Genomic DNA, 22126 nt, shown 5'->3' on the forward strand with positions numbered 1-22126 from the left:
ATCGTGGAATATATTTGTCTGTTTTTAACCAGATGACGGAGCAACGAAAGCAGAAACAGCGGCTAGGCCTTTTGAATTCTGCATCCGCGATTTTACACAACGTAACAACGTAAATCTGAGATAAGTGTACTTCAGAATTTCGTTTTTAATCGTACATGAATCTCAATTTGATACTCCAACATGATATTTAATGCATAAGTTTGTGTGTTCTTAAGAAGCATTTAAAGACACTGGGAAATACTATGAGAGTAACACGTAGCATTTGTACGGTTTTGTTCCTAATTTCAACGTAGGGTTAGATGAGAAAAGTTATCGTACTCGATGAGTTGTATTGGTTAAACAGATTGAAGCATTTTACATCAAACATTAATATCTTCAAATATATTTTCAATCAGTTTCATCTCGTGCGAGTAATTTCTTTGGGGTCCGTGTTACTTAAAACGAAACAATCAGGAAGAACATTGTCTTAAATAGAACAACACGATCGTTTTTATTGTTATACACACATAAATAGCCAAAGGATCATATCGAAATATGTAAAAGGAGCATGTTTAAAATTCCTATCGAGAGATTTTAATATTTTTATGACTTGTTTAAAACGAGTTCTTGAGAATGTGTTGTCTTTTATAGTCGTAGAATGTGTATGTAAAATAACTGTCTGATTGATTTTATAGATTAGTTAATTTTCCTGGTTGTGTTTATAGATGTTTAAGTTTGTAAAATAGAAACCCTTTTCAATCGCTTGTTTTTAGGATCTGTGCGGAATGATTTCGAAGGATCCTCTCGACGAGTCTTTCTGAGTTTCCCAATTTTCGTATCGTTATGAAGAAAAAAAAAAACACGCACAGATTTGCAAATAACGTGCGTAGGGACATTTTAACGGAACAAATATTTTTTCTAAGCATTAGGACGCTATAAAAGTTATTGAAGATTTTACTGGTTTTATATAATTTACAAGACGTGTGACAAATTTCTAAACAAATAGATGTTACCTCGTTATGAATGAGTTCATAAAGAATTAGAAAGCATAGGACAGGATGATCGTTGTAAAATTTTGATGCTTATCTACTATTTGCCTGATGTTGGTAAACAATGAAATATATTACAGTTGCGGAAAATATAGATACACGGTTATGGTGATTGTTTGGAACGGTTATCGTGTGGCAGATTTTCATGTAATTGCTCGTTAATATTTATAAATCAATGTCAATAAATATCGTTGTTCACGTCTGAACGTAAGATATAAATTAAGATAATTGTTGTATCCGAAGTATGTTGAATGGAAATCTATAGGAATTGTTATATTATGCACCGGAGACACTTACGAGGATCGTGTGCAATATATAGTTACGTTTTTCGATTCGTTGAAAGTTTATTTTCCACTAACGTATTTTAACTCGGACGATATCCAACGTCTCTGTCTATATATATAAACATTTATACGTATATGTATATGAATATATTGTATGTTGATATATAATTTTCTTTTTCTTTCCTTTTAAATAGCGAAATTAGATGTATTGTATATATGGATATATTTTGTTGAATGTTTGTCACACTCCATAAATCGTACGTGTTGAGAGTACAATTACGATATAACTCGAAACGTCGTTTCTGTCTGAGCCAATCTTATGGGATATTAGCGAATTGTTATTTAAGACTTTCACCTTGCATCAGAGAGGATAAAATAAATCGCAGATGCGTTACCTGTAGATGTACATGTTTCATCTTTCGACCGTAGGATGTATAAATATGTATGTAGATTGTATTAAAACTCATATGTGAATAAATCGTCCTTTTTTTATCAAATCAACCCTACGATTTAATCAACCTTTACGCGTGGTTGAATAAGATTTTTTTAAACGAGAATGAGACTAAGTTCATCTGTATTTAAGATTATTACAATATCAGGGATTTTAGAATTCTCGCGGTCTACTCGATGTCAATGGTTGGTAAATTTTATCCGTCGATTTCTCTGACATTATGCGAAGTTAGAGATGATTGTAGATATAAAAGAAATGCGAGATCCATCGATTAATTCCCTTTACACCAAGCTTTTGCCACCACGAAAAATTTATAAGAGAACGTATCGACTGGTTTTTTTCGTGTTGCGTAAAATAAGAAACTCGTTTCACCTATCGTTTCTTTTAATGTCACATACATTTGGTAATGTTAAAGTAAGGATCAAATGCAAAAATTAAATATCCCGGTACCCTCGGGACTTTGGTGCGCTATGACAAACATTCAGATGAAAATTCACAAACAACGCGTAGTTTCTGTTTTATTTTATTCGTACTTTATATGAAACAATTGACTATTTATTGTGACTTAAGTATACGCGGCTAGTACATATATGTAACATATATCTTTTTTTCGTAAGTTAGACGTGCCTTGTGCAAAACCGGTACATCCATTGAAGGAACAGATCGCATTACAATCGTTGTGAGGACGTGATCGAGTAATCTTAAAAAGGAACGGTACACGCGTAATTTCGTTTCTCTTGGTTTCTCGTTAAGCGACGATTCTTTATGAACGAACAAACGAAATCTCTGTCGAGAAACGATTCACCGATTTCAAACACAAGTCACTTAAATCACATGCTTCTCTTTCCTGGCCGACATTAATTACATTTATTAAACGTGCGTCTCTTCTTCTCTTTTCTTCTATAACGATACTCTCGTTTTAGTACGCCGATTAATTACAGTCTGACTTTCATCTCTGTTTCGACGAGGTTGCGGAAGAGAGACTGCCGAATATTCTATTCGAGCTTGTTCGCTTATTATACAAATCTTAACATGCGTATGCATCAACGCGGTTGGACTGCCATCCTTCGTATAGATCAGTCGTATCGATCATTACCAGCCTTCCAATGATATACATATAAATTGCACTCTGATAAAATTCAGTCTTTCTATTCGTTAAGGTAAGTCAATTCTCAACAATTTCAAAATTAATATCGAATTCTTAACGCACACGTTTCTCTATTATTTATTAAAGAAAAAAAAATGTTAAACGACAAATCGTGCAAATTATATTTATTCGAACGCAATGAACGAAAGTTTGAAATATCAATGAGAGTATTGAGATCGATCGATAACGTGGAAGGTTCGTAATGATTCGACGAATCTCGTGAAACACGAGACCGTCTAATACGTGTCACGATTTAATCAGAAGTTTTAACAGGCATTAAAATCTCTGGTAAGGTAACTGTATTATTACGCAGTGAAATAATACAGCTCGTGTTATCGTAGAGTATAAAAGGACGACATAAAATAAATAACAGAATTCAGCATATCATACAGTCATAAACCACGGCATATCGTTATTCAGAAACAAAGAATATTACTCATAATATTCTGTATAAATAATGGTAGCAATACCATTGCGGCGTTGTAAAACGTATGAAAACCGGTGAAAACATTTCCGCACCGTTGGATGATTCTTTTTAATTCAATCAGCCTGTTTGCCTGTTTAGTTTAATATTTTCCTTCTTAGTCGATACGTATATTAAACATTCACAGTCTAGCCTTTATTTCCATCTTAATCTAACGACCAATCGCGTCTCCGAAAGTAAATCAAAATAATTTCTTCTTCGTAAAATATCCTTCGGAAATTTTTTCCATTTGTTATTCGTTTCATCAGCGAATATCTTTTTTTTTCTCTCTTTCGTTTAAGCAAGCAGGAAGAGATTTTCGATGAACTTCCGGACGAACGCGTTAACAATTATTCGAAATGTGCCTCGGGCACTCGAAGCTCGTTCGTTAAAATACAATCTGTCTTCGTTCGCGGGCTCGCGCCATGTTTTACGGTAAATTGTAATTTACAATAATGCTGAGGTCTTAACGTAGTTCGTGATACTCTGTACAAATCCTACCTATTCTATCCACGTATGTACAAGAACCTATAATTATATAGAACTTCTTCTTACACGTTTATTTTGGCATTTGCGTGAAAGTGATGACGCGTGATTTCTTGCTACTTCAAATCCGTGCATCGCGTTTTCTTCCCTCCTTGTTTCATCTCGTTACTTTAAATCGCTACAATTATATTCGTACGCGTTCGCAGGATATGACGTCTAGAAAGAAACGTTAAATATATCTGCGCATATAAAGAATAGAAAAAACAATTTCTGATTTTACGATAGTTCACAGGCCAATCGATGAAATTTTAAATTGACTTAATCCTCGTATATATAAAATTAAAGAGGAAATTGAAAACAATTCAACGATATTAATGACGATGGATGCATTTAAATGTTTCTTCGTGAACGTCTCATCCTCTATATGTATAGATTTATGTATGTATACGCATATGTATGTATAATATGTACATGCTCTATTAGACTCTTATAGTTAAAATGAGTGGTATACACCGACTGATTTTTAGTATATATATATATTTTCTCTCTTTCTGATTCGCGTTTAATTTATTTTTCATATATATATATATATATAATTCGACTAGAGCGTGAAATTCCAAAATTCGATTTCATGCCTTTCATTCTTTGCCAATAACGTTCCCTTATCTGTGTCAATTTATCCGATGAAATTTTAACTTTATCAACATCCACCGGCACGTGACGGCACCGAACACGTTCAATATGTTAAAACGTCGGTAATCGAAAAATACTTGAAAAACTTGGACTAAATTGTTTCGGAATTCTCGTGTCCTTCGATCAGTCATATTCGATGGCCTTGCCTCGCGTGAAATTGCGATTGCGAATTAATCTTCATTACGCGTTTTATTAATCGACATTTATATCGGGACGACGAATTTCCGTTCTACATGAAAAACTGAGTCGCAAACCGGATAATAAACTTTTACAAATTAATCGCTGAATATTACCGTCCAAAGGACTTCGTTTAACCGGTAATTATTTTCAAACGATCTATTCGATATAAATACATAGAGTTCTCGTACGATATAAAAGCGAGGTAAATTCATGGTGATTGATTTCAATATTTTATCAAAAGTGTGCTCCGTGATTACCAGCGCGGTGGTTCTGAAACTTTTACGGGCAAGTTCTCCACAATGCTAGCGAACGTAATATTTCAGCAAACTAACACGAAACTTTATCAAATTTCCATAGAGTGCGCCTCACTTTACGCGATCATCGTTCCGCTCTTTAAACGCTTTACTATTTTAAACTTCACATTATATTTTATTTTTCAGAAAACTGAATAGCTGAAAGAAGTTTTTTTTTTTTGAGGAAACACGAACCTCGTTGGTATGATATTTTGTGTGTGTGTGTGTGTGTGAGAGAGTGTGTGTGTGTGCAGTGTGCATTATTAAAAGTCTTAGGCTCGTTCGCAGTAGTTTGTCTCTCATTGTGAACAGGAACGTGTATGAATACGATGTGTCGAGTCGATCCACTCAACAACCGACCGCGTAGGCGAGGAGTATCGCGAACAGAATTAGGATTCGCGCTTCCCGTGACCTGTTTCCGGTTGAGGAGCGAAGCACATGATTCGGTACCGGTGGGGGTGACGGTTCGCTCTTGTGCGTGTTTGCGATTACAAACTGACTGCGCCATTTCATCGTGTATTCCGGTGCTGTCCTTCCTAGAGCCTGCAATCTGCGAACAGGTGTAACAATATTGCCATAACATCCTACAATTATCTCAAATTTAACTATATACATTTTTTAATCAATTCCGGTGTGCTTGTTAACTTCGACAAAATTGTAAAATCAAAATCAACAAAATCGTTGAACAAATGCCTACTGTTTTTGTAAGTCAATCGAATAGCTGGTATTCTGGAGAATTATTTATTTAATAGTCGATTAGCATCTGTTTCTCTTTCGCCATTCTCGTCTCTTTTCGAAACTCGATGCGAGCAAGCCACGCGAGTAAATGACTACGGTATTTCGATCGAAGCACAGTTTTACAAGATAAAATGATTACGCGTATTATACATTATTTTTCTCACGTATTTCTGGATATTTTATGTACAATTGGAAAATGGAAAATATTTCTTTAAATAAGTGTTATCTTCTTCTGGCATTTGTACATTATTCTTCCTCGAATATATAAAGAAATATTCGTATCTAAAACGAACAGAAATCAAAATACGCAAGAAACGAATAAAAGAAGCACGGCAGAACGAACGATCTTTCCGATGTGCTCTCGAAGTCGTATTCTCTGAAACGCATCACTATTCCTGACTCTCCATCAAGACCGAGCCAGAACGCGATTTTTCATCCGCGAAAATACAAAAACAAAACGATCTTTCACCAGACCTGCGCGCGAAACATCGAAGAATTGCATTCGCGGCTTTCCACGTTCAGGAAACGTCGTATCGATACACAAACCATGACAAATGTAATCTCCGTGCGACTTATCCGGCTTCGAAACGATTCCCCATCGGCGCTGGATAAATCTTTCCGGGCAATCGATTTTTAAGTTGCCGTTACATCGGCGCAAAAACTGAGCTCGCGCGCCAATATAAATTGCTCCTATAATTCAGGCCGCGGCGTCGTAATCTTCGTGCAGAAAGTGTCGCGTAACTGTCGTTACGTCGGCGTCGATGGACGAAGTTTCCGCGAACTTCCGGCTAATCGGCCCATCGAACGGAACAAAGATAGACGGAACTCACCTAACCACCACGGTGTTCGTTTTCCATGGCAGGGTGAAATTTTTGTGGATATTTCTCGAGCAGAATGTGTGCAACCTGAGTCCAGCTGGATCGCCGTTCTTGCTGTATTCGTGTATCGTTAAATTCCAGGCGGTGCAAGGACCTAGAAGAAAGAAAAAGAAAAGGAAAAAAAAAGGAGAGTTTTGGCTATCGCGAATTTTTGTCAAGAACAGAGGAATCAACGATGGTTGTGCGTCCTTTTATTTTCTAAAAAAGGTCGCATAGGCGGCTTTACGTCGAAACTATGGAGATTACGCTCTTGCAATATTTGCGTAGTATTGCGCTTTTAAAATTTGGAATTACTTTATTAAAACCTTTTAAAAGCTACATGCACGGTATTATGGAAGCTGTGGAGGATTATTCCGTTGAAACTTTCGTACGTAGTATTCTGTTCGAAATTTAAGATCCTTTTATTTAAATTACAATGAAATAACGATTTTGCGCTATAGTCGGTTATAATTTAAATTGGAATAATTTGAAATTGGTTATGGAGTATCGAACGTATTTAAAAATAGCACGAGAAGGGAAGATACGAGGTTAATGGGTATAGTTAAATCGTCATGTAGAATGCTCGTTTTTCACGTGACCATTTCACGAGACGAGCACGAAACGCATCAATGTCGCCGAACAACCAATTAAGAGAGGTCGTTTCACAATCAATTGCCGCGGATGTAACATTTGACGTGTGTCGGTAAAAAGGACTATCGATGTTTCAGTAATCATCGAGAGCACAGTATAATTGGAAGCAATTGGTTCGCTAACGTATTCGAGACCGTGTAATTTTCGCGCGTTCCTGTACGTATTATGTTCCGTTTCCTTTTTCTCTTTTTTTTAGTATCATTCATAGCCCGACGAATTTTCCCCGCGGGAGAACTGTTTTCGCAACGCTGTTGTAAACAAAAACGAATGACTATCGATGAAGCGTGAAAAATAATGCATACATAGAAATACCTGATCCATACCTATACCTTCGATCTCTTTTATTTTATTTTTTTTTTCTCTGTGAGCGTGTTTTCTGTTGTTGTTGCTTTACGAATGATAAATCTATTCCGGGAAGAGAAATTGGGAAACGATTTTTCGTTTTTTGGCCACACACATAGTTTTTGGTCACATACGAGCTTTTTCAATGATTTTCACGAAATGTTTGAATATCAATGGCTCGAAAAAATTCCAACTCTTGACGCATGCAAATCGCGAATCGCATCCTTTTTTCTCGGTTTGGAGCTTGCGTTCAGGGATTTGTAACTTTTTTTCATTTTTTTTTTCTGTTGGCGCATCAACACGAGCTTTGGAGTTTTCCTGGGATATCGAGTTACTAGAAACCTAATGCACGGCTCGGTGCCGTTATATTTTCGTGGTACGCGCACTTCGTCGAATTTGATCGATCGAAATTTTGATGAAACAGACTGTGCAAAACTGCAAGACAGAAACATACATCAATGTTATATTACGTTCCAATGTTTAATTTTTATTATGTTTCTTTAGCATCGGCCACTTTTATCTTGCTTTGTTTAGTTACACGGTTCGGTTAGTTAGTACTTTGTTTGGGTTAGTTACGCTCCTTGGAATTTTTAAATTTCATCTCTCTGTTGTTTTCTTTTTTATATTTAATCTTCAATTTTACTTGACCAAGTAGAATAAGGTTCTTATATGAACAGACAAATAAAAGAGGTATCCACTGTGCCAGTTAAACAAAATTAAGATCCTGTTTGCTTAGAGAAACATATTTTATAGATTTCAAATAAACCCTTAATTAGTCCTTAGACGTCTCGTTAAAGTTCATAGGTCAGAGGTTCGATTCAAAGGCTGTTCATAATTAATTTATAAATCTTCTAATTCGATACATTTCTATCAAATCAAGTTCTGATACAAAAAATCTACTTTATGTACTTTACTAAAAGTAAAAAGAAGGGAACGAAATATCGCCTAACTAATAAGAACACGAAATCACATATCCTCCAATCCTGAAAATTAACCTAAGAACCTTGTATCTACCATTTAGACACACTTACACACGAACACAGAGCCGAGTACCCATTGCCTTACTCTGTGAATTCATCGTTCACGAAACGTGGACGATTGGTCGTGTCGAGGAATCCGGCGAATAAAAGAAAACAGCATCGAGCCGGGAATAGAAACAGAGATCGAGGCCAATGTGCGAAAGCCATTTCTGGGGCTGGCTGGTTCCAACAGCTTCGTTCCTTTGCAACGTTCTAGCGTTTGTTTCATGGTGCGAATATAGGCGAGCAATGAAGATAGACGGGAGAAGGAGGGCCAGAAAAGGCCAGGGAGCACCGGCAGAAAAAGGAAATCGAGGGAAAAAGGGAAGCCGGATTCTTTAAAGACCGCTCGGAACGACCGGTTCTTCTTTCTGTCTCTCGTTGTCCTGCCGCGTCCAATAGTCTCTTTAATCTCCAGCTCTGTCTGCCATTCGTTCTCGAGCCACCCTCTTCCCCAGAAGAACCCGTTCCACCTATCTTTTTAACCTCTTTTTCCTTTTTGTTTACCCGGTTGCTTTCGTTTGTCGCTGGCCTTTCGATCCGATTCGCACCCATATCGGACTCAATGGCGCGGATCGAAATTCCAACGGAGTAGCCAAGGCTCGAATTGAACGAAATTCACCGCTGGACAAAGCGTGGTTTCGGTAAGTGGGCGCCTTTGATTTGCCGGTGAATCGCGCACGATGCATCTTTGGATTTGCTGGAAATTCGTAGAGGTTGAAGAAGTAAGATTTTGAGGTCTTTTAAAGATATCTTTGCCATTCTTTTCTCGACTCGACCACTCAAAAGGATACGATTTTGTTTAGCGGCGTATTATCTAAAGATATAATAATATATCTTTCTGTAATTCTGATCTTATGTTCTTAATGCAGTACAGATGCAAAATGTGCGGGAGAAAGTGGAAGGAAACGAGTATTTTTATAAATACGAAGACGCGAGTTTATTGGTACGAAAAATGGTCGATTGGCTGTGCCTGCGTCTTATATTGGCGTCAGTGTTGATTCTTTTTGAATCTTTCGCAAATATACCTGTTCGTTTAATTTAAATAATTAGAGCAATGCCTATGCACGATGAATCGCCAGTGACGTTTATAATATCACAAATCAACGTATTAGGGATGAATATTCCGAAAGATTTTTTTTTATTAGTATTGTTGAGATATGTATAATTTTCTGTGCTGGACTGGGTTAAATGCGTAGTAGAGATACTTGTATGTGAATATCAGTGTGTGGAAGTATGTGTGTGCGCAGCATCTCGAAAACAAAGGAATGTAAACTGTCCAGTCGGTTAACAGTCGGGTATAGAAGAAAGTGCTGAGACGCGTGCAAGTGTGTATCGATGAATATATAAAAAATCGTCCATGAAATAAATATATTACTATTTTAATATTAACCCTCAGTATAAATTTAATGTTCCTATAACATTATTTTTGCTTCAAAGATCCACAATTCTTAACAAGTATTAATAAAAATAAAGATCTCTTACGGCTTTGGCCAGATTTCACTTCGATAGTGAGTTGTCGATCCGTCAAAGAGTCTAAGATCCACGTGCACCTCTGTTGGTAATACTGATTGAGCTTTAAGCCACTGCTGGCCAGGTCACCGCCATTGACCTCGCCTTCCGGCTTGGTCGTTGTGTGATAACCGCAGTAAGTGTCCTTGATAAACTCGTAAGCCGCACGGAAATTGAGGCCTGCCTTCGAGGACCTCGACCATTCGATGTACACTGGTGTCCAACTACGGATACCGACCGGCAGCCAGTCCTGTGGGATACATACTATACCAGTGACTTGTATTTCAAGCGTAGAAAGCAGTTTCAGAGTTTATTTAATGTCTCGTTACGAAACAATATTAACACTGTAGATTAAACATGAATATTCAGAACGAAAATTGTCCAATGCTTAATGTCTATTATCGAGTTCAGAGAGGAATTAATATTCTCGTATAAGACCATTTATCTGTTATGAAGGTAATTTATACTATTTTCAGCTGTTTCAGGATTATAAAAGGGTGTTTGCTGGATTAAAAAGCAATTGACGATAATATAGTATACGCATAGTACAAGAAAAATCTACTTTGCTAGATTTTGTATAGAAGTTGAATCCAATTCGTAGTGTCGATCATCAGGAAATTAACGCTAGAACAACCGACGATTGACGTGCACCTACTTCTACCGGGAGGGGCGAAAATCACTTGTTTTTTAAATCAACAAGTCACTTAATTTGCATTTCTATCGTTGCCCTCTTGATTTTACAATATTGTTCTAAAAACTCTACGTGACATTCGTATTCAATTTCGTACTATAATTAATATTAGTTCGTAATATAATTTATATTTATATTACCGCTGTCTGGTTATACAATATTATTCAAAAAGTTCCAAAAGTAACGACGTAATTCTATTCATAGGATGTTACAAAGATCGATTTGATTTTGATCGATTTTGGATCATTCAAATCGCTAAGAAGTGGAATTGATTCCTCATTGTAGCAGTTCCTGCGATCCTAATGATCTCAAAAGAACATCCCTCGCTGTTTTTCACAATAAGTACATCCCATAGAAACAGATTGCAACGAAATATATTATGAAATTTTTCTATAAATAAGAAGATTTTCTATAAATAAGATGGCCTTGAAACATAAAAAATTGCAAGATTCTCGAACTATTGATAGAAACGCGTCCGTTAAAAACTCGCATGTTTCGTTCCGGATGACGAACGAATGCCGGTTTGGAAATAGATTTGACAGAGGACCTTCTTCCTTTCTTCCAACTCGATTCTCTAAAAAACAATTTCTCCTCTTTTGTCTACGTTGTCTACTTTCGCTCAGTACACGTCGGCATTATTTGTTTTATTCAGCGGCCAGTGAAATCGTTCGAAGTAATTCCACGCCGGTTGATGGAATAGGTGTTGAATAGAAATGGCAGAGCGCATTCAGTGCTCCGCCAATACAATCGGTGAGCCAGGCCGTTTGTCCGTGAATGAAAGTTGAATGAAACGGTGACAGTCGAACGTGGGCGGTAGAAATAAAGTGCGGTGGGTGGTAGGCGGAGAAAATAAAAAAAAAAAAAAAAAGAAGGGAGAGGGTTGCTGGGCGAGAGTTTCTCGAATTAAACGATCTCGATCATCGACGATCTCTCCGGTTATCATCGAGATCGAAGTGCCGCACGATTTTGAGTAGTTTACTCTTGAAACGAGAAACTCATTGATATTTGAATGAACTTGTATTATAGTTTTCTTGAATTGTTCATTTACTTAGGTACGGCATTACCGAAGTACATTGTCGAATTCTGGCATTATATCCTGGTTTGAGTCTTTTACTTTTGTTCTAGAAAACAAAAATATACTTGATGGTATAACAGAAATAACGTAAGTGGAATGAGAAGGTACGAAAATCGACAACGATTCTTCCATATTGCCCTTAAACTGTTTTAAAGAAATTCTTTAACATTGGGCAAATGTGATTAAGAATGAAAATAGATCGTGTAGATACAGTATCGTTGACCTTTGTGAATGGAATGTGACACCGAAGTTTGATCGTGTTATTTAACCTCTATTTTTTGATACTACCGCTATCTAATTATACAGGGTGGTTGGTAACTGGTGATACAAGCGGAAAGGGGGTGATTCTACGCGGAAAAAGAAGTCGAAAATATAGAATAAAAATTTTTTTTTTTAATTTTTCCATCGAGACAACGATCTACAGTGAGATCCGTTATAACAGTCGATTTTCTCGAGAACAAAGCCTCAAACGAAAGATTTTTATTGTATATTTTCGACTTCTTTTTTCGCGTAGAATCACCCCCTTTCCGCTTGTACCACCGGTTACCAACCACCTGTATAAAATAAACCAAAAGCTATAAAATATATCCTTTCTCTCGAACCTTATAGACATTTACAGGATATTTACAGAAAAAGACTGAGAAAGGCTTGTGCTCCTTGCACGAAGACAACGAACAGTGGAATTCTCACAGGTAACCGTAGGTAAAGTTCATAGGAAGTCTAGTGTTTACCTGATAATTTCCACAGAGGCAGGTGACGATGTGACCGGTTTCAGAGACAAGCAAAAGATGGTCCACGTTCTCCAGGGTTATGTTGCTAACACAGTGACAGCCGCTGTCTCCGCACTTGGTCTGGCAAGGGTTGTTCGGACCCTGCTTCGAGCTGCTCTCAATCTACGGACAGAGGAACAACAACGACTGCCACGACCGCTCACGATCTGGCATTGTCTAACCAAGATTCTCGCAAGAATCCATGGAACTTTTTCTTGTTCTATGAATTTCTCACCATTTTTCTTCTCTTTCGCGCAAACTTCTTCTTTTCTTTCGTTCAATTCGATGAACTTGACGTAGAAGTAGATTCAGATTTAAATTCTCCGAAATATACAGATGAAGATTGCAGGAAGAAAAGTGATAAGTGTGTTCTTGCGGATTTTTTTTTATTTTAATGTCGCTTTATGACTGGAAAAGGAATATTTGAATATAAAATGGCTAAAAGTGGAAAGAACATGTTAAGTCCAAAGACGTGGTCGACGAAGTTTTGTAGAAGCCAAAGTTATATTAAGGCGTACAGTATTTTTATATTACGAGCAATATTTTTGAAACTACGAAGAGGGGGAAATTAAACCTAAGGATTATTGTGACATATTGATTTTGAAAATGTGATTTATAGTCTTCTTTGTGTAGTCTTCGTTCGCTTCGTGGAAATATGGAAATTTCGATGAAACGTGTATCCAGATTTAATACCAAGTATCGAATTGATTGATACGAATTCGTACAGTATTATGTCTATTTAAAAAAATACAAAATAAAACAGAATTAAAGAGCTTGAAATTTTAAAATGAATCAGAAATACAAGAGGTTCGTAGAAAATATCGGATGGAATATAAAAAGCATAGACTCGATCGTTCTCCGAAAAATGTCTCTATCAAAGGATTATCGTTGAATTCGAGTGGGCAAACAAGAATCGTGAAACTTACGCGAATGATGACCGACTGATTAGCTGCTGGAATGAAGTGCTGCCTGCATTTTATGGGACCCTCCATGGCGAATAATCGGTGAGGCTCCGGATGTACCACGGAACCCTTCACCGGTGACGTCAGCCCGTAATATTCGACGTCGCACACGCTGGCCGGCTGTTGAGTGCCACCCTCGCGTTCTGAAATATCGACAAGTCGTTGCTGTCGTTGAACGATACGAATTCAATCGACGAAGCCGGCGTCGGAAGGATTAAAACTATTTTCGATGCTCCGATGACCAATCGAATTGCCAGATAAATCGCTCTCCCTCCAACGAATGTTGCATTTAACGAAGATCGTTCGTTAAACGATTCTACGTTTCATCGAATATATTTAATGTGTTTTATTCAATTTCTTTGCAATCCTGTTGTAAAATGGTTTTCTTTACATGGAAATTGACCTACAGAGAGGTAATAACTTTGGTTAAATGAATATTAGAGGATGGTTTGGTCTGTGTTTAGCGGTTCGGCCTGTTCGACTATCAATCTTCCCATTCTACTTAAACGGCAGTTTTAATTACTTCGTGTTGATTATTTCTATCTTTTTTATATATTTCCGATACTTTGACAACCGGTCAAATCGCAAGATAAATCACTTTCCCATCAACGAACATCATATTTAACGAAAATCGTTCGTTAAACAATTTTACCATTTCATCGATTATATTTAACCTCTTTTATTTTATTTCTTCGCAGTTCTGTTATAAAATGATTTTCTTTGACTGGAAATTGAACCACAGAAAGTTAATAATTGTGGTTAAACGAGTACTCGAGCGCCGTTTACTCCGCATTTGGTTGTTTCGCTTGTCTAGTCACTAACCTTCCTGTTCTACTTAAAAGCCAATGTTCTAATTAATTTGTTTTTTTAAATATAATTCTTCTTCCTATTTTTTCATACGTCTTACTTTCTTTTAGATTCATACACTATACCTTTATGTATAATTTATAGTTGGTAACAATTGTCAATAGGAAAGCCTCAGGAGCACAGGTTTCAGAACGTAGCTGTGCATAGAGAAAAAACGATTTAAACGAAAGAAATTAAATATTGGGCTGTAACATAAATTTTTCCTGTTTTTATATATAGTTTAGTAAAGATAAAAACAGGATGAATTTATGTTAAGACTCAGTATAATATAACTTTATTTATATCATCGTTTATAGGACATAAATGTAATACAAACTGCAGCAAATTGTACTGATAGACGGTCATATTAAAGTCAAATGCACGGTACTATATCGTCAAGTTCATTTCTGCGTAATCGAGGCGCGCGATACTTTGTCGCACGACGATTTCGTCATTCAACGTTGGCGAGATGTCGGCTAAATTAGCGGAGTAATTTCAGTTTCGCGAACGATACGTCAAACGTGAACTCGTCACGTTGTAAAAGCTCGCCGCACGTTGTTGCGCCGGGTAACCAAAATTCTGCGCGCGATACGACCTCAGTAAATAAACATGAACGTTAATCGTGAGTTTTCCAGAATCGTGTTTAATAAAGTAAAATAGGAAACATGTTTGCGACGAGATGGAATTTTGCGCAAACGATTCACTCTCTTATGGTTATTACGCAATTCCTGTACATTCTTCTCGCTGCAGTTTTTGTATAAAAATTAAGGAAATATTTGAAAGTTTGAACTGATAGTACATTGAGTATAATATAATATTTCCTTTGACAATTTTACTAAATCTGAAGTAGTAAATAAGGAAAAGCGTTATATTAAAATTTTCATCGTTTGATGTTCTTAAATTTAGAAATATATTCTTTCGAGATTTGCAGGGTTAAAGTATAAATTATTATAACTACGACACATACAACTACATAAAAACTATGATTACGAGTAATCTAACGTTCTTCTTCGTATTCAAAACTATCCCTTTATCCGCTATAATTATTACTAGTTACTGAAATTAAAAGTTTGATATTTAATTACAGTTAGCATAAGACTCTGGTATTATAAGAATTTTATTTCCACCAGGAAAATAGAAACATTTCTCCTTTCACGTTCTTTCTTTACGCAAGTTCTCCTGCAAGAGTTTCAGAAGACATCGGTCTCGTGTATGCACGGAAACAAGGGAACTTTCGCTGCGAGAACACTCCGATATCACCTATTTTTCCTAACTTTTCCATGTTTCTAACTTCTTTTCCTTCCTCTAAGTTCTTTCCTTGAGTTTCATTTTAACGACATTTTCGTTTTGCAGTTTGCTTACGTATATGCAATGCCTGTTTAAGATACGATTTCACAAAACGTGTCTGTGTATTTTGATCTTTTACGATCGTATTATACTTATAAAGACTAGCATAATGCAATTCGAATATTTATATGTCGGATTTGTCGGGTTGGCGCTAGTTTTAGGGGCGCGTTGCGTATCTTCATTAGGACAAGCCATCGTAATTGTTCAATGAGGTTTATATTTACAATTATATGTACAAGCGTTGATTTAACAGGTTTTAACAATTTAATGTGATTATTAGACACTCTTAAAGTAAAGACAATGTTCTTAGGTTCGAACGAATCCACGGTCAACGGGATAACTCTTTGTACAATCGAATATGTTTTGAAACTCAAAGTGACGTTAGTTGTGACGCACGGTATCTTTCTGACTCATTGACCAGACGTTGCGTGTAAACTCTCCAAGGTGATCGTAAGAATAAAAGACTGACACGATCACACTTGTCAATTGCGTATTGACCGGTTTTATCAACAAAATTCCAGGCGCCGTTACCAGGCAGACTCGCGTGAAGCTGTCACAGCTCCTGCCTCGGGGCTTGTTTGTTAATACAGCGTGTGTCCCTCAAAATTGATACTTCTACTGTTAAGTAAAAACGTTCATCCCGTGACCGTGGCTACGTTCGGCAACCAGTTGTGTCACTTCGACCGCAAGCCCACTGTCACAAACCTTGGGCAAACGTAATCAGATCGCATCACAACAACTACTTCTGAGTTCTATTATTTAAGTACAGCTATAATGAATAGTTTAGACCAAAGTATCGGGGATCTTCCCAAAATTTCAAAAGAAAGGCCCGATGTCCCTACATCTCCGACATATGTATATTGTAGGTGGAATGATATAGAAATGTACATATGTTGATTGCATCCCATTTTTAAATTTATTTTTAAAAATAAATTTTATAAATAAATAAATTGTCTTTTTAATTTATTGCAACAATAATATAGCTATATTGAAAAACAATCTTTCGCGTTTATTTACGCGAAATATCTCACTTTTTAATTACAGTCAAATACTTATGTAAACAAATGTTATGAAATTGAATATATGGATATGTACTTTGCACGTTCCTCTGCAACATTTGCAGTTTTTAAATATTTGTATTTATAAATAGTTGAATGTCGATTTGTTCGATTATTTCATTTTATTTTATATTTTACAAGCTTCATTTTATTTTAATTGAGAAATACGTCGAGTTTCGAATTATTTGAATTGCGAAAAGTAACTGATGATAAAATTAAGCAGTGTCGGTATAAAAATACTGTCAAATTTTCATCGATCTAATCATTTCTATGAAATGTTAACAAACTCCTAGAGACATTATAAAATCACACATTTCCGATTTTTTTCGTTATAAAGTAGTTTCGATCGAAGTAGGTCACCGTCTGTATAATTCAGCAGCTAATGCGGTGACACGGAAACCGCCTTTTAATCGACTAAATATTTCCTGGATACAAAGTTGCGCTTGATTCAAAGTTCCGTTCACCAAACCTCGAAAGTTGCACAAATAAAAAAGTAGGATACGATTTCGTAATGAATCTACAAATACGTAAAAGTCCTGATTTCTGAAGAATATTTTCGAATAAAATAGCGGCGCTAAATGAGGTCTTTCTGCAAATCTTTTTCTTTAAAAAAAGGAGTTGTATGAGAAAATAGCTACCAAAAAAATATTCTTATTTTCAATCTCAGAAAGTTGATAGGAAATACTTTGATCCTTCTTTTTCGTATCTTTTTTTTCGTCGGAATATCGAACGAATTTATTACTTTGAAGCGTTTTCGCGGAGAACAGCCGCGAAAGCGAAATTTGCACGTTTCGTTTCGTACGCGAAAATTTCGCGAGGCCATCGCGAGCGAAGGTCGGTGGTCGAGCAGTTTTCGTATATAAGAAAATCGGTCTCTCTGGATGAGATAAAATTTTACGCACCGATAGATTGTCCTTTGGTATTACGACAATACCGATCCTAAAAGCGACAATCGGTGAATTTGCATGCGAGAAAAATTGTACAATAGTGTTATTCTAGGCCGTACGTTCTTTTTCAAAAGAATATTCTATTAATCGAGAAGTCGAGTCAATGTTCGTATAATACTTGGGTCGGATGCATAAATGCATGACGATATCGTGGTCCGTCGATCAATCTGACATGTCTTTATTATCGTTTCGTGATTTCATCGTAGAGTAAATCTTCTCCATGTACGAACAATCTTTCAGAAAATGGTATGATATTGTAAATAGTATATTATGTACATTTTCTTCCAAAAATAAAAGATTAATTTAGATTATACGTTTGTGAGATTCAAAACTATTTTCTTAACTAGAAAGAAAAGGAAAAATCCCAAATATTATAAAATTATAAAAATCGCAAATTCATAAATTAGAGTGAAAATTAAAGTGAAAATTAAACAGAAATTAAACAATTGGTTAAAAAATTTAAGAGACACGCACGTATGAAACTCATCATCTTTACAATTCATTCCCTTTGATCGTTTAAGATATTTAGAAAAATATTTTCTCATTTTAAATTGATATTTAAAGAGAATAATTAATGACTCTCCATTCAGCAAACGTTTGATCGATCGATCTGCGCCGTGCTTTCGATTCATCGGCAAACAGTTGCGCTTGATGGCATTATTTCGTAACATAAAGTCATCAGTACACAATGAAGGTGTCCGGGAAAAAAAATTGGTGACCGTTAATACCGGGAAAATGTCACGAATTGAAAGTCAGCATGGCGACAAACTGCCGGCATCGATTTGACGATGATTGACGGATGTCGTGGTCGTTCGTCAACGTTATTACGTTTACACGCGGTATACGCGTGTCTGAACACGGCGTTCGTCACTCGATCGATAAGTCCGACTTCGTGGTCGCAATCGAAATTGAAAAACCTAATCAATGGCCAACATGTCCGGAAAAAGTTTTCGATGGACTTGTCGAAACGGCGACGTACCAATATTACCTTTCACTTGTGTTTAATCGATTCTCTAATATTATTAATCATTAAATTACGGAACAAGCTGATGCAGGTGAGTCTTTCGTCGATATTTCCTTTACTGTTCGTAAAATGAACAGGTAGGAAATAATGTGCGACGAGATAGCCAGATAAAAACGTGAAAGAGAAGACTGGAATAGGTCGGAAAAGTCTGTTCGTATAAATTGCACGTTTCGAATTTAGGTACTTCAGCAATGAGTTATCAGAATTACACTACGATTAACTCTGTCCTCGTACTGGGATTGGTGCTGGTTTTATTAAATATTCATCGGAGAGTCTGACGATTTTCATCGTTTATCATTACGCGTCTGCGTCGGCGTAAGAGTGATTTTTCGGATGATTGCGTTTTTCTGTGCGCGACACAGGATAAATCCAGGCTGGATTATCGATTTCCATTTAATGGACACCCCATGAAGGCGAATAAAATCGGTGCAGGTGTGTAATGAACGTGTCCGTATTTGCATACGCGGTTCTTTTTTCGGTTAACTTTATACGACAATCAAATTCAAATCGCGCATCTATATATCTGTTCCGATATATCACGATCTCCTTATACGATCGCGATCAAATTCGACGCTTTGCTTTATTTTCCTTCTTTTAAATTGCCACATGTAATCTCTTTTCATTGAATCTAAGCGAACTACGTTTCGTTAAATTATACATGAAATTTAGAACAAAGAAAATTTACGTATTCGGCATCCTTTGTTCCAAGCTTTCGTTATTAAGGTAGCATACATGACAAAGGATGTAGCAGTATTACGTCAAAGGCTCTTATCTTTGCTACATGGTAAAGACGTAGTATAATATCGAAGATCTTCCGCCCCTTTTAAGCCGAAAGACACTATATGGAGTTATCAGATATGGAGGTTGTCAATAACTTTTTCATAGCTTATCACGTTTTATTTTTAATTAGATAATTTTAATTAACTTAATGTAACTTGATTCGAGTAAGAAATCGTACAGTTTAATTCTCTTCTTTTTCTCCGCGTAAGATTTAAGCCACACTTGCAATTAGTGTAAGTAGTTGTTTTACAGAATAATCTACTTTCAACGTAAGAAAGAATATCTCTTGAAATATAAACGAACGCATCTTCACATTTCTTTTCTATTTAACAAATTATCAAACAGTAGGAAGCTCTCGTAAAGTTTTTGGCACCACTTTTCAACCCTCGTCTCGTACCAGACCTTTCCGTCGCCTTCCAAATTTTTCAAGAAAATCAGGAAGAGAAAACTTTACGAAGGAGTGAACGGCGATAATCGGACCCAATAAAAGATTCATAGCCATTCGATCGGACGACCAATAGTTCCCGTCTCTTTTCGCCACCACTGGGTAACATTATGGCAGCATCTTATGGTTCTGTTCTATCGGATGGTTACCTGTCTAACTATACCTGTATAGGTATATGGAAGTATAAAAAGATCCAAGAATAAACTTTGGTGCAAATAAATTGATTATTCAGAGAATAGAACAAACTGAATGGTAGATAACGGTGTAATCTGTTCTGCTTTTATAATTGCGAGTTGGGGTTACTAATTTCAATAGAAATGTGTTATTAATTTAGGAATACCAATTTTGAGGTATAAGAAATTTAGAAAAAAATACACATTGATCGTTATTTTGCATTTATGTGATCAACATTGATTACGATCGATTAAAAGGTAAAAGAAAACGATAATATTCTTTAAATGTATTTCGGAATTTGCTGTTGTTAATGTCATCTTCTTGTAGTGAATTAACTCGTTTATTTTGTCTTTTGAGAATTGAACATTGATTGAATAGCAACTTATCGTAATGAAATTAAAAAGCTAATAATAGACAGAGTTGATCAGTTTTGCTTTTGGAAGATTTGAATATCACTGTCGTAATTTAAATCACACGATCGTGAGTGTTAAATAAGTTCTTTTTTCCGATATTGTTTTAGGAAACGCGAGTTGTACGCGCGCTGTACGCCTACAATGACCGTAAATGCAGCTGTATGGATAGTGTTACGTTCTTGGCCACGAGCCAACTAGGTTCTCGGATTATCATGTGCACGGACGCATCTATATTCATTCGGTTAAGGATTCGGATGGTCCGATACATCGGCTTACAGGGGCAGTAATTAGTCGTTGGTAATTAGCAGCCAGACTAAAGCACTTGGTCTCGGATAGCTCGATCGAAGAATAGAAGTCAAAATAATTGATCTATCGCATATGCATATTCGCATACGGCCGCAAGATTTTCTTCTTCTTTCTCGTATCGATCGTAAATTAATCCTCGAAGCATTGGACACGAACGAAAATTCCTTGCTCAGTTCGTTTTAATTAAAAAATGTTTCATCGACTTCTTTTTGATTGACTGTATATCATTTTATGGAGAAAGTACAAGTTAACGAGGGTACACGTAGAGTAGGTTGAAATTTTAATGATGAAACGATACCATTCTTTCGATATGATCGAGTTGCGTTCGTGTTTTTATTAGGAAATATATCGAAGAAAGTTGAATGAAAATGGTCCTTTGTTCCAATATCATTTGCATTAACATACTAATTGTATAGCAATCAGTCGCATTACTTTTTTTATCGAACAATCAGTGTTGATTACGCGTACACCTTTGCTGACTGTGGAGTAAAAGGTGGTTCAAATATCTCGGCTGCATATTGTGTTCTTTCCCTCCTATTCATTACGCAATGCTTAATTAACCTTGTGTAATTGGAATTTTGTTTGCTTGACGGGATGAAGAAATTCTAATTGACTATACCTTTTCATTTCAATTTGAAAGCAGCTAACCAGTCATTCTTACGAATCAGATCGTTTGACGTTAGCTTGTAACATGGTGGTAATAAAATAAAGTAGAAGAAATAGATACTTGGCTACATAGCTTTCAAAGCACAAATTATTACATATTGATCATTTACCGATTTTCTTTTTTTCGCATAAAATTTCCTGCTGACCTTACAGTTAGACTATGAATTTTTATACACTTGCGATAAATTCATAAAGGATATAACCTAACAAACAAGAAGATGGTACCACATGATAATCAAACAACTAAAAAATTCTACCAAGTGTCAAAATTAGACAAATTGTGAATGTGAAATATTAAATAAAAGAAAAAAAACTTGCGATAAATGTAAGTATGCAGGCACGAGCACGAATACAAAAATACATAAAGTATCGAAAGTGAAATAAATTTGATGACATTCCTTATAGAATAATCACGTTGATTTAAGTTTGTATCAATATCCGTAAACATATGAGTTTGTATAAATAACCATAGTCTGTT

The 22126-nt window shown here is 36.1% G+C and overlaps 2 protein-coding genes across 27 annotated transcripts in view; one reads left to right on the plus strand and one right to left on the minus strand.

Annotated features, from left to right (window-relative positions):
* LOC126868434 (inositol 1,4,5-trisphosphate receptor) overlaps positions 1-1809 on the plus strand; it is a 48209-nt gene extending 46400 nt beyond the window's left edge. For all 12 annotated transcript variants that reach the window (XM_050623842.1, XM_050623849.1, XM_050623845.1 and 9 more), the window contains one exon: positions 33-1809. In XM_050623842.1, the coding sequence (XP_050479799.1) occupies positions 33-113 (81 nt within the window). In that variant the 3' untranslated portion in view covers positions 114-1809. The remainder of the gene's footprint in view (positions 1-32) is intronic.
* Positions 821-22126, minus strand: part of LOC126868435 (uncharacterized) — a 272162-nt gene continuing 250856 nt past the window's right edge. For all 15 annotated transcript variants that reach the window (XM_050623870.1, XM_050623866.1, XM_050623869.1 and 12 more), the window contains exons 13-17: positions 13607-13785; positions 12642-12803; positions 10118-10394; positions 6594-6735; positions 821-5575 (exon numbers count right to left, since the gene is read on the minus strand). In XM_050623870.1, the coding sequence (XP_050479827.1) occupies positions 5374-5575; positions 6594-6735; positions 10118-10394; positions 12642-12803; positions 13607-13785 (962 nt within the window). In that variant the 3' untranslated portion in view covers positions 821-5373. The remainder of the gene's footprint in view (positions 5576-6593; positions 6736-10117; positions 10395-12641; positions 12804-13606; positions 13786-22126) is intronic.

The sequence above is a fragment of the Bombus huntii genome, chromosome 8 (assembly GCF_024542735.1).
Source record: "Bombus huntii isolate Logan2020A chromosome 8, iyBomHunt1.1, whole genome shotgun sequence".
NCBI lineage: Eukaryota > Metazoa > Arthropoda > Insecta > Hymenoptera > Apidae > Bombus > Bombus huntii.